A 13,625-nucleotide genomic window follows, 5' to 3' on the forward strand; every position below is an offset into this window, starting at 1 on the left:
TAACCTGCAGAATTCTGGATTTAGTGCTGTATGTTGGGATTATATTTGTGACTCTTATTAGACAGGCACGGACTTAATGGGAAGATTGGCTTTATTCATAATGAACTTTCTGTGATTCTGCTCTTAGTGGAACCCTATTACACCTCAAGTTTTTCATCATTCCAGTCCAAGGCTTCTGATGAGTAGAATTGTCCCTGAACAATTAGATACACTTTGGGGCTTACACTTGTTATGAGGATCCTAGTCAAAGTTTATTTTTTAATCACATCCTTTCTTTAATCAACAGGGAGAAGAAGGTGTTCATAAAGTATTAGACATACTAAAGGAAGAATTCAGGCTAGCCTTGGCTTTGGCAGGTTGGTACCACTTATTTTAAAAGCACTGTGAATCATATTCTGTTGAAGGTTGAAAATGGCTAGGATATTCAAGTCCAGAACTCCCATCAATTTCCTTGTCCATATTTCTTTGTTCAGACGGCATTTCATTCCGCTCTTTCAGTTACCTTAAGAATTAGGAGCAGCATTAGGCTATTTCTAAAGGGTTATATTTGTTCCTTAGGAAAACAGCACAGGAGAGCCATGTTACAGAATTGTTTGCCCTTTTATCAATCAAATTCCTCCTTTCTGGTGTCTAGAATTTCAGCTTTAATCCCTTTGCCCTCACTTCTCCATTAATCTCTATGAAGGGTCTCTGTCACCCAGGTCACTGTATATCAAGCAGTCGTAAATTAGATTCAATTTAATGCCCCTTTTTTTTGTTGTTCTACAGTATGTGTTTGGCTGGATGATAGAATCCAATGCAGTCCATTTGTCAAGTAGTCTGAGACAGGCTGAGTAACCTGTGTACTGATTCATGCCTGAACCAGTAGGGTAGAATGACAATGTCTTCTCTCAAGAATTGGGTGTGCCCCATGGCGGCCACCGAGTTTCATTGACGTATTCAATCTGGACAAAACGTATTAGGATGACTCATGCTGTTGTCTCCCTCTTGAACTCATGAAAATGCCCCAGCATGGAGAAAAGTGGGTTAGGTTCTCCTCAAGTATTCTGTCGATTGGCAAGAGGCATTGACTTACTGTCTCAAGAATTCTGCAACAGGAAATGGGCACACGATGAGTAATTGATGTTAATGAGTATTGGCTTTCTTACAGTTCAGGCAATTATGTAAAATAAAGTCAAATTCAATTTTATTGTCATATGCAGAAGTACATGAGTCTTTAGTTGCAATGAAAAGCTTACTTGTAGCAGCATCTAGGTGCATAGCATCAGTGTCCTATTCCTAATGGAAACATAAATTAATCATAAATTATGAAAGAAAGAACACAAATGGAGCAAAAGAACATCCATTGTAGTGCTAAGTGGTCAAAGTGGTCATGGTGTTGCAATACTGAGGAATCTGCAGAGGAAAGGAAAGTGGAACTAAAACAAGAAAAGGTATACATGCACATGAAGCCCTTATCCATTTTGCTTGTTAAGCTCAAAGATTTGAGAGGTGACGTTAGAGTAAGCAGCATGAGTAACTACAGTGCACTTTTGTAGATAGTGTTCACGTTGCCATCACTTTGAGGCAGGAGTAAATGAATGATTGAATAGTTGGGGTGGTTGATGGGTATCAAACAAATAAGTTGCTTTCTCCTGGATGGTATCAATCTTCCTGAAAGTTATTGGAGTGAAATCTATCCAGGCAGCTCAAGGGTATTCCATTTGCTATGCTCAATAGCAATTTTTTTGGAGACAGAGGTCAATATCCTCTGTGTGGCTGATGTCCCTTAATGGCTAAACTCAACTTTTGAGGTAGTGCCTCCTTAACCTGGTCTCACACTATCATTTTCAGACTGTAATCCATTCAGAAGTGGTGACTGTAGCGGTGAAGCTGCCACTTTGTTGACGACAAGGCTGGTTCCCTGGGTTGTAGCCATTGTCTGTAGAAGACTGCTCTATCAGTCTGGACAGGCTCATGGAACAAGCATTTTCTTTGTGTGTCTATTTAGTTTTTTAGCCAAAAATAAAGACTTAAAACCCAGGTACTGCACAAACCTCTAGTCATTTAAACACCACAGTTCAATGATTCATTAATCTTCCATTCTTGAAGCAATACAAAGCTAACCAATGCATCTGACCTCATGACTTAATCATAACAGCATTGGTGTCTCTTCTCTAGGAAGCTCCATCCTTCAATCGATGGGAAGAGAAATAGTCTATATCCTGCTGTTTCGTTATTTCAGTACTGGTCCTCCACAGTTTACTGATGAGATATTATGTACAGCCTCTGAATAGGAGTGGGCATTAGGGAGAGCAGCATTTGCTAGCTACCACGGGGCTGCGGGCTTCTTCTGCCATGTGAGAACTTGGTTGCAATTCTGACTTGAAAATTGTTCAGGTTACAACCTGTAGTCTTCATCAACTTTAGTGCAGAGGAACTGAGAATTGAGTCCTATATATCTTTCAGTCCACTTGCCTTCCTCATAGACTTCTATCCAGAGCTTCTGAATGGGATGGCAATGTTGAAGTATTGGCTGTCTCAATCCACAACAAGTGCTGGGAGGCCATTTTATCCAGGTTCCTTTAAAACCAGAAGGAATACAAAGCATTGGCAGTATCAGTGCTGAAGTAAACTTTGGGCCAGATTGCACTGGTAGACAATTGATGGTTCAGTATTGAGATGCTGACTAACTGCAAAGTGTATGTCACTGTGCTTCAGACTTTCACGTTTGCACACTGCAGCCTGGAAAGCATAGGACGTGAGATGTGAGATGTGAGGCGGTGTGAATAAATGAACGAATGGTCAGGCTGCCTCTCATTCTGCCCTTGCACTTACTGCTGAGTCCACCAACCTTCCTTAAGTTACTGAGCTAAGGGATTGGACACACTCACATCTGTCACATCAGCTTTACTTTAATCATAGCTGACATATCTACTGTTGTCCTGTTCAAGTGAATCAGGTCACCAACCTTCATAGTGAAGGAAAATAGTGCCTCATTGTGCTTTAGTTCTTTAAATACACCTGGTGGCCACTTCATCGTACACCTGCTCGTTAATACAAATATCCAATCAGTTATTCACGTGGCAGCAACTCAATGCATAAAAACATGCAGACATGGTCAAGAGGTTCAATTGTTGTTCAAACCAAACATCTGAATGGGGAAGGAATGTGATCTAAGTGACTTTGACTGTATAGAATTATTGTTGATGCCAGACAGTGTGGTTTCTAGAGTTTACAGAGAATGGTGCAAAAAAAACAAACAAAATATTATCCAGTAAGCGACAGTCCTGTTGGGGGAAACAGCTTGTTGATGAGAGAGGTCAGAGAAGAATGGCCAAACTGGTTCAAGCTGACAGGAAGGCGACAATAACTCAATTAACCATGCATTACAATGGTGGTGTGCAGAGTGGCATCTCTGACACACAATATATTGAACATTGATGTGGATGGGCTGTAGCAGCAGAAGGCCACGGATAGACACTCAGACATCACTTTATTAGGTACAGGAGGTACTTTACAGCTGTTTCTGAATGACTCCAATGATCATATATTTGCAAACAATGGGAAAGGACATTGATGCCAACAAAGTGGCCTGTGAATGGGGCCTTGGTTTCTGCTGCCTGTAGCTTTGTCACTCTGCACAATCTCCTCCTCTTCATAGGGCAACTGATTCATGAGGCTGGTGATGTGATGCTGCAAAGGAATAAGGGCAAGCATTGGGAAGGAGTGGAGAGCAGGGTGATTTCCAGTGATGTGTGGAGTGGATCCAGAGCTCTGTAACACTAATCACATGTGCTTACCTGTATATGAGGACCTGAGTGGACATGCCTTAGACTTAATCTTCAAATGCTGAAAGCTTCAGTCTTCTTCTCTTCCTCTAGATTTCTTTTATACCCTACCTCCTTGACAGAGACCAATGGCTCCATCTTGGTACAATCCTCCAACAGAGCATTTGGCAAGTTCACTGTGTGTTGGTGGGTGAGGGCAGATTCCACTAAAGCACTCCTACAGAAGGGGTACCCAACCTTTTTTATGTCATGTTCCTCTTGCCATTAGCTGAGGGGTCAGTGGAAAGCCCTGTCATAGAGGGATTTAAACATCCAACTCAATAGAATGTAGAAGAGTGCAGTACAGGAACAGGCCATCTGGCCCATGAGGTTGTACTGAATGAATTTATCTAACGGCATCTAATGACTTCTGTCTGTACATGGTCCATATACTTCCATTTCATGTGCCTGCTTAAGAACCCTTAAACGGCTCTATCGTTTCTGCCTCCAACACCACTCCTGGCAATGCATTCCAGGCACCCACTACCCTCTGCCCGCATATCTCCTTCGAACTGTCTCGCTGCCACCTTAAATACGTGCCCTTTAATATTAGATATTTCAATACTGAGAAAAGGGTATTGGCTGTCTACCTTATCTATGCCCCTTATAATTTTGTGAACTTCTTCTCAGGTCTTCCCTCAGCCTCAACCGTTTCTGAGGAAACAAACTAGTTTGCCCCCCCCCCCCAACCTGATGATGAAATTTTCTTCTTTGCCCTAACCACCCTGATCCTATACCTCTGAATGAGATCTAGGGGAGAAAAGGCAAAAGAAATTGACTTCAAGATGCCTATATCAACACTTGTACTGCTGTTATATCTTGCTTTTGATTTTGGACGCAGAGTTGGAGTTCCTGAAAGAAAAAAGATCAAGAGAGAGGCACTGATAACAAATCGGTGTTCCTCAGTGATTGTATACACTATTGTGCACGGGATAACTTTGATGTTATCTGAGAGTGAAATTGTCACTTCTGAGGGTGCATTGAAAGTCATGATTGCTCCTGAGTGAGGTCTGAACATGTTAATGGGTGTACAAGCTGTCATTGTTCACTTGGGTGTGTTACTCACTGTAAAGATGCAGCCACAACTCATACCAGTTATGTGAGTATCACTGTCTGTTTCAGCTTGTCATTAATCCCAACACATTCATTCCGTTATTTCAGTCTAAGCAGGGACATCTGTTTCAATAATTATGCCTGCATGTGTTCACTTGAGTTTCTTTCAGTGACTAATGTTCTCTTAAGTTTACGTGTCTTATATTTACTTCTCTGCTTTGTAATTGTGGGTTTGGTTATTCATGTTGCTGTGTTACTTTGAGTACATCTTCCCAAACTGTTGCTGACCTTCCGTATGCTGTTATACAAATGTTAAAACATAAAATTAACCCTCTCCTGGCTCCCAACACTGGAGGGAAATCTATTCCCTTGCATAAGCTGTTGACCTGGGAAAACCCGATCAGGGTCCTGGTGGAATTTGGCGGGCCTGGGACGGGGAACATGGAATTCTAACCCTCTTTGGGAAAGCAATTTTGTAGCTGAAGACAGAGAACATGGCTGGATCATCCTCTCCATTTCTACGTTATGAAATGTTAACAAGTTGTGAATTGGTTTGGATAATCTTCTTTCACAGGACGAAATATGAAAATAGGCCTATAGGGTATACTGTAAAGAAAGTAGTTATTGATTATTAGTTTATTGTTATCATCTGTACCTAGGTACAGATTACGGCGGGGTTACACCTACCAAAAGAAGTGTAAGGCACTCCTTCCCTCTGCTAGCCTACAGGTCACCCTTGGGCAAGGTGTAGCACCTGCTTAGCCCCCAATCAGGGTCACATGAAGCCATGGGATCAGGTGGTGGATGTCCTTATCACAAGTCCTAGTTATGTGATTACTGATGCCAGGCGGACAATCTCTGAAGAGTATTGATAAAGACACTGCCCAGAAGAAGACAATGGCAAACCACTTCTATAGGAAAATGTGTCAAGAATAATCATGGTTAAGACCATGATCGCCCACAGGACACGGCACATAATGAATAAATGAAAACCAAGATACAATGAAAATCTTTGTTTTGTATGTCGTCCCTACAGATCATTTCAAAACATAAGTATATTCAAACAGTGCAAGGCAGTAATATTCAGTGTTAGTTATGGAGAACAGACAGTGCAGGTAGACAAATAAGGTATTAGGCACATGATAAGCTAAATTCAGAGATCCATTCAAGAGTTTAATACAAGTGGATAGAAGCTGTCTTTGAGCTTGGTGGTGCATGCTTTGAAGCTTTTATGGCTTCTGCCCAATAGCAGGCAGCAGAAGAGAGAATGACTGGGCTGGAAGGGGCCTTTAATTATGTTGGCTGATTTCCTGAGGCAGCAAGAAATGTAGACAGAATCAATAGAAGCGAGGTTGGGTTTCATGATGTGCTGAGCAGTTTCTTAGCTCTTGGACAAAAACAATTGTGGTATTTCCAAATAAGGTGCTCTCTACAGCGCAGATGTAAAAATTGGTGAGGGTAAACAGGGACACGCTGAATTTACTTCAAGCTATACTGCTAGTATGACAATACCAGTAGGAAATTGAAGTTGCTTTCCCTGAGTAATATCCACTAAGTGCAGCAATCATGTAGAGTTTGGATATAAAAGATTTCATGAATTTCACCTCATCCATCCCATTTCCCTGATCTGGTCAAAGTCTGATGGAACGTATGTAGAGTGCAGTCAGTGCTCTGTTCTGTTCTTTTTGTTAAAATGCAAAAGGTAAAAAATGGAATGGAAAGTCCTGCATTTGTATAGTGTCCTTCATGATAGCTGGAGATCTCAGAGCACTTAACTGCTATTTGTGCCTCTGAAGTGTAATCATTCTTGCAGCCAGGGAAACATGTTCCTCAGAGCAGATTCCTACAAATAGAAGCTATACTGATATAATGAAAGGACAATACAATGGTGAAGTGGGCTACTTGCTCAGTAAGTTCTCCTGGTGAGAAAATTGGAAAAGTACAAAGCAAAAGGTTGGAAGTACTCAGTGGGTCAAGCAGCTTCCAAGAAGATAAAAAAACTGTCAAGTCTTTGATGGAGACCCTGCATCAGGACTGAGAGTGGAGAGGGAAGACAGTGGAGATGGAAGTTTAAAAAAAGATTATTTGTCACATACATACATCAGGACATCAAAACCTACAGTGAAATGCATTGTTAAGAAACTTTCTTTAACCAGGCCCCATATGAGATGTCTAGGTTCCTGCTTTCTCAGGCTCTGCCCATCACTTGGTGGTGAGAACAAATGGTCATACGCCCCCCGATCCATTCCCAACCTCCAAACCCTCTCTGTGGGATTTATTCCACCGCCCTTATTTTGCTGTAATGAACTAAATGTCAAATATGGTTGCAGGATGTCGCAATGTGAATGAAGTTGACAAGTCTCTTGTGAAGAGGAGTCCCTGGGCAACACCACGGATCTGAAGGCAGTCATTGCTGGAATGACAGGGAGTGTTAGCTGCAGACTGTCGGATCCATCCAAGGGAAGAATGCATTCTAGATGGAAAATTATCTTTAGGTGAAACCACTGTAATCATGAAAGCATTGTTTCTTAGTCCTTGTGATATCTTGATTTACTGCATTATTTACAACTGGAAAATTGATAATATGATATATTTGCCTTACTGTTCCAGCTTTTCATCTAAGATAAAATCAGGTGCCAGGTGGTCAGGCATGATAATAAATAACCATGAAAATACTGGAAGTAGTCAGCAGGTCAGTCAGCATCTGTGAAGCAGAGTTAAACTTCAAGGTCAAAAACCAGAGAATAAAACCTCCCTGATCATGATAAATGTGTTGTGTGGTGGAGATATGTCTTTACCAAAGGAAGGGTAAGGCACTCCTTCTCTCTACTAGCCTGCAGGTCATCCTTGGGCATCATGCAGCACTTGCTTAGCTCCCCTGGGTCAGAGTCATGTGAAGCCATGGGAACAGGTGTGACTGGTTGTATGAGCAGCTGGTTCATATCACAAGTCTTGGTTATGTGACCACTGACACCAGGCAGACAATGTCTGAAGAGTCTTGATAATGGCTGGGGTCACCCATCTTGTAAAGATACTGCCCAGAAGAAGGCATTGGCAAACCACTTCTGTAGAAAAATTTGCCAAGAACAGTCATGGTCAAAGACCATGATCGCCCACGTCATACAACATGGCACATAATGATGATGATGATTGTGATGAAATTTACTGCATTTGTAAATTAGTTTGATTTATTCATTTTTGCAGGTTTGGACCTTACTAGTTAGATTAGAATGTATTGCACATTGCTACTTGCCCTTGAGGTGTTAGCATTGAGCCATCTTTCTGAACTGTTACAATCCATAAGGAGAAGGTTTTCCTGGCTGGAGTGCCACTATTTTCACCTGATGATGGTGCAGAACAGCAATATTTGTTTACTGTAAGTCAGGATGGTGTGTTATCTGTTGAGAATGATGAAGGTGGTGAGATTTGGTCTCAGAGTAAATGAAAAAACCAGCATGGAACTAACTGAAGTGAATCTAAAATAAAAATCACAAGTGATTTAAATATCTTCTAAATTTGCCAAAGAGGGATAGTAGAGAAATTAGGATTGAAATGGCACATTATTATATTTCTCTTCATAGTGGTGGAATTGTCTCTGTGACGATTCTAACCTTGGGTGCTGTCTTTGTGGAGTTTACCATGTTGTCTCTGTGCCCTCCAAGAGTTCCTCTGGCTTCAGACGTGCAGGTGGAAGGTTAATTGCACAATGTACATTGCCGTTAATGTTAAGGTGGGTGGTAGAATCAGGAGGAAGTTGCTGGGAATGCTGGGAGAATAAAAGAATGGATAAATGTAGGATTAGTGTAAATGGTTGGATGGTGGTCAGCACGGGCTTAGTGGGCTGAAGGGCCTGTTTCTGCACGACATCTCTCTATAAACCTATGAACACTGAATGGATAATTGTTGGGTTAGTGCTCTAGCCATTCTATATAAGAACATAAAAATTGAGGCAGAGCAGGGAGTTCTACCCCTGGAGCTTACTCTGTGATTAGCACGTGGTTTGAATGAGGGACCATTGCTATAAGAAAAGAGGGAGGCCTCTTAGAAGTGAGGTGCATGGGAATTCTTTCTGCAGAAGGTGGTGACTCCTGAAATTCTGTAACCAGAGGAGTGTGGAGAGTAGATTACTTGAGCTGTTCAAGAGTGGGAAATAAGTTGTTGCAAGATGATGGAATTGAGCGTTATGAGACACTGATACAGAAGAAGCATTAAGAACTAGAACAGATCAGTCATTATCATGAATGGTAGAGAAGTCTTCAGAAGCTGTGTGGCTTAATCCTATTCCTGATTTTTATGTCCTTGTGGGCTCAGCAATAAAATGAGAAGGTACTTTCAGTGGGTCAGTGAGGTTAGTTTTATTCTATTACTCACCTCTAGTGATCCCACAATCGAAGTATTTCACGCTTCATGATGTCCCTGTTCTATCTCAAGGGGTCTTCTCTTGCGTCCTTGGTAAATCCACTTCCTATCAGCAATACTGAGCTGGATTAGAAACCCATTGCTTTGAACACCTACCAGCTGAGCAAAAATGAAGGGCACTGAGAAAGAAAGCCAGGAAAAGATGAAAACGAGAACTTCATGGCAACAATAATGTAAAAAAAAACTGGATGAATAAAACGACACTCTTCAGGTAATTAAACCTGTCAATCTGTCTTTGGAAAGAAAGTAAAAGCAGTGAATGTTCAAATAGAATGTCTACAATATTCTCTAGCTTCTGAGGAATTCTACATATTTGTTGAATTAATAGAGCTTGCTTAAAGTCATCAATTTTCAAGTGATTATTTGCTATCTGCCAGATTTCTGAATTATGTTTTTAATAATGTCAGTGGTATCTAATAAAGAATGAATGTAAAGCTGTGAGGGACAAGGAATGAATGCTGTGATTCACTAAAATAAAGGATTTGAGAAGAAGAATGATGTGATGCAGTGTAGCAGTGTACTTCATGACCAGCTTGTTTGAAGGCTAATTAAACTACTGAAGTTGCTGATTCAGTTTTGGAAATTCTGACAGCCATTTTATACACAATAAGCTTTCACGAACTTCAATTTGTCAATGAACAGATAATATATTTGAGTAATATTGAATGAGGGATAACTATTGGCCACAACTCATCTTGTTTGTCATTGAAATAGGGTCTGAGAAACAGTTTAGAGACTTACCTATTAAAGGGGTTGTCCGACAACGCAGTACCTTCTCAATAGTGCATTAAAGTGTAAGACTAACCTTTTTTCAGGTCTCTGAATTTACTCCTGTTATCTCACAGGTAAGTGCACCATCAACTGAGTGATGATTGACACTGGAAGACATCTGAAAGTGAAGAGGGAGAGGACTGGTCATTTCTGGAGAGAATTCTGAGGAATTAGATGTGTGCCACTAAAAATCTTACCTACTGCTAGTGAAGAGAAGGAAATGTGGCCAATTTTCATGATCAAAGGGTATGGGAGATTTTACAGAGCATCATATTGCAAGGACAATAAGATAATATCATCAGAAATTGTGTACATAATATAATTGAAGGTGATGTGTCCATCTCAGAAGAAAAGCTCTACTACCACAATACACCCAAATCATTCTTTTTGTTCTCCTGAAATATAAAGGGAAAACACATCAGCTGCTTACATTTGACAATGCCTTTAATGTGGTAAAACATTTTGCAGACAAAATCTGTTGTCACAAAGATGGAGATGCTAGAAGAAGAGATGTTAGAAGGAAGTGTTTAATATGTCTTAAATCAAGAGAGAGTCGAGGAAAAAGAGGAAGGAATTCTAGTGACTTGTGTGCACACAGCTGCACAAGGCCAGCAAAAGAGGCACAAACAGATCAGGAGAAGAGCATGAGGTCAGAGAAGGGGTTGGTGGCAGTGGAAGGAATTTCAGAAGATAAGGCAGGGATGGCTCATTTAATCTCTTCTCTCATCCTCTACCCCTCTCTTTCTCTCATTGTCTTTTTCTTCTGACCTCACTGTCTCCGTCACTGTCCCTATATCTCTCTCTGCCTCACTATCCTTCTATCTCTAGTCCCTCGCTTTCTCTGACCTTTCCTATTATCTCTCTCTGTCTTTCACTAGCCTTATGTTGCTCTCTGTTTCTCTGAACACAAAGGTAAAAAAATCATATTGATATTGATATTGTTGGAATGGGAGTAAATTATATAGAACATAGAACATAGAAAGTACAGCAAAGGAACAGGTCCTTCAGCCCACAATGTCGTGCTGAATCAATTAAATTAGTAATCAAATGGCTAACTACACTAATCTCTTCTGCCTTCATGATGTCCATATCCTTCCATATTCCTCACATTCATTTGTCTGTCTAAATGTCTCTTAGAGGTCTCTAATGTATCTGCCTCCACCACCATCCCAGGCAGCCACCACTCTCTGTGTAAAAGCACTTGTCCCTCACACCTACTTTGAAATTAATAAGTTTCTACTACTTTCCCAGCTTATATGATGAATAAACTCTTCTTGGGCTTCCAGCTGAGTACAGGTATTAATTATAACCGATGTTTTGATGATAAACTCTGCCATCTTCTTCAGTGATGATACCTGGGCAAGTCTAGTCCGGTGGTATTTATACCCCTGTATTCTGGCCCTCCCACCTTGTTTACAATCGAATTCCAGTTTTTACTTAGGGTGAGACCTTCATCTTCGTTAAAATTATTTTTGTCTAGTTTTATTTCAATTACCAGGCGGTCCCAAAAGCCTCTGGCGTAGCATAGTAGTTTTGTGCCATGGAAGTCAGTCCTATGGCCATTGCAAATGCAATGTTCTACTACTTCCAATTTCTCTAGGTAACCCAAACGGGTATACCTCCTGTGTTCCTTGATGTGGATTTCCACTGTGCATCCCGTCTGACCAATATATCCTACTCTGCATTCATGGGGAATCCTGCAAACAACAGCCAACCTGAGTCCCTGGTCATCTTTCACCCGCATAAGCTATGACTTGAGCTTCCTCACAGGTCTGTGGATGGTATTAATTCGCTATTTCTTCAAGATCCTAGTGATTCTTCCAGAAACCATTGAAATATAGAGAAGAGAGTTTACCCTACCCTCTCCCTAGTTACCCTCTTGTTCTTGTTGTGTGTATGGAATGCTTTGGGATTCTCTTTAATCCTATGTGCCAAGGACTTTTCATGGCCTCTCTTGGCTTTCCAAACCCTTTCTTGAGCTCTTTTTTGGCTTCTTTCTGTCCTGTACTCTGTGCAGTTGGTCTTTAAACACCCTCCACATGTCAGATGCGAATTTGCCCAAAAGCAGTTGTTCATAATTAACTCTCCTTAGTTCCTGCCTAATGCTTTCATAATGTACCCTTTTCCAATTTAATACACTCCTGCAAGATCATACTTATTCTTAACTGTTCACACATTGAAGGGTCAATAACCTCACTAGATAGATAGATAGATAGATAGATAGATAGATAGATAGATAGATAGATAGATAGATAGATAGATAGATAGATAGATAGATAGATAGATAGATACTTTATTCATCCCCATGGGGAAATTCAACTTTTTTCCAATGTCCCATACACTTGTTGTAGCAAAACTAATTACATACAATACTTAACTCAGTAAAAAAATATGATATGCATCTAAATCACTATCTCAAAAAGCATTAATAATAGCTTTTAAAAAGTTCTTAAGTCCTGGCGGTAGAATTGTAAAGCCTAATGGCATTGGGGAGTATTGACCTCTTCATCCTGTCTGAGGAGCATTGCATCGATAGTAACCTGTCACTGAAACTGCTTCTCTGTCTCTGGATGGTGCTATGTAGAGGATGTTCAGAGTTATCTATAATTGACCGTAGCCTACTCAGCGCCCTTCGCTCAGCTACCGATGTTAAACTCTCCAGTACTTTGCCCACGACAGAGCCCGCCTTCCTTACCAGCTTATTAAGACGTGAGGCGTCCCTCTTCTTAATGCTTCCTCCCCAACATGCCACCACAAAGAAGAGGGCGCTCTCCACAACTGACCTATAGAACATCTTCAGCATCTCACTACAGACATTGAATGACGCCAACCTTCTTAGGAAGTACAGTCGACTCTGTGCCTTCCTGCACAAGGCATCTGTGTTGGCAGTCCAGTCTAGCTTCTCGTCTAACTGTACTCCCAGATACTTGTAGGTCTTAACCTGCTCCACACATTCTCCATTAATGATCACTGGCTCCATATGAGGCCTAGATCTCCTAAAGTCCACCACCATCTCCTTGGTCTTGGTGATATTGAGACGCAGGTAGTTTGAGTTGCACCATATCACAAAGTCCTGTATCAGTTTCCTATACTCCTCCTCCTGTCCATTCCTGACACACCCCACTATGGCCGTGTCATCAGCGAACTTCTGCACATGGCAGGACTCCGAGTTATATTGGAAGTCTGATGTGTACAGGGTGAACAGGACCGGAGAGAGTACGGTTCCCTGCGGCACTATGCTCATTACCTGACACCAGGTCCAGTAGAGACTTTCATCTTTTTGGACAATCTACATATTGAATTGAGAAACGCTGGATGCACCAATCAAACTTTGTCCCATCAAAACCTCTTGTACTCTGAACGTTCCAGTTTATATTATGGAAGTTGAAGCCCCCCGTGACAATGACTGTATTGTTTTAACTCCTCTTCTTAATCTGCCGGTATATCTGTTCCTCAAAGTCCTAGTGGATATTGGGGGAGAGGTCTGTAGTATAATCCCATCAGAGTGATTATGCCATTCTTATTTTTGAGTTCTACCACTCCTGTACCTCTCTCAACCACGTTCCTGTAAAG

General features: G+C 41.2%; 1 protein-coding gene across 1 annotated transcript in view; it reads left to right on the forward strand.

Annotated features, from left to right (window-relative positions):
- The window catches only part of hao1 (hydroxyacid oxidase (glycolate oxidase) 1), a 50,828-nt gene extending 41,065 nt beyond the window's left edge, over positions 1 to 9,763 (forward strand). Inside the window, exons 7-8 of the mRNA XM_073051324.1 lie at positions 287 to 356; positions 7,193 to 9,763. Of these exons, the coding sequence (XP_072907425.1) occupies positions 287 to 356; positions 7,193 to 7,263 (141 nt within the window). The 3' untranslated portion in view covers positions 7,264 to 9,763. The remainder of the gene's footprint in view (positions 1 to 286; positions 357 to 7,192) is intronic.
- The last annotated feature ends 3,862 nt before the right edge of the window (positions 9,764 to 13,625 follow it).

The sequence above is a fragment of the Hemitrygon akajei genome, chromosome 7 (assembly GCF_048418815.1).
Source record: "Hemitrygon akajei chromosome 7, sHemAka1.3, whole genome shotgun sequence".
In the NCBI taxonomy this organism is placed as follows: Eukaryota; Metazoa; Chordata; class Chondrichthyes; order Myliobatiformes; family Dasyatidae; genus Hemitrygon; species Hemitrygon akajei.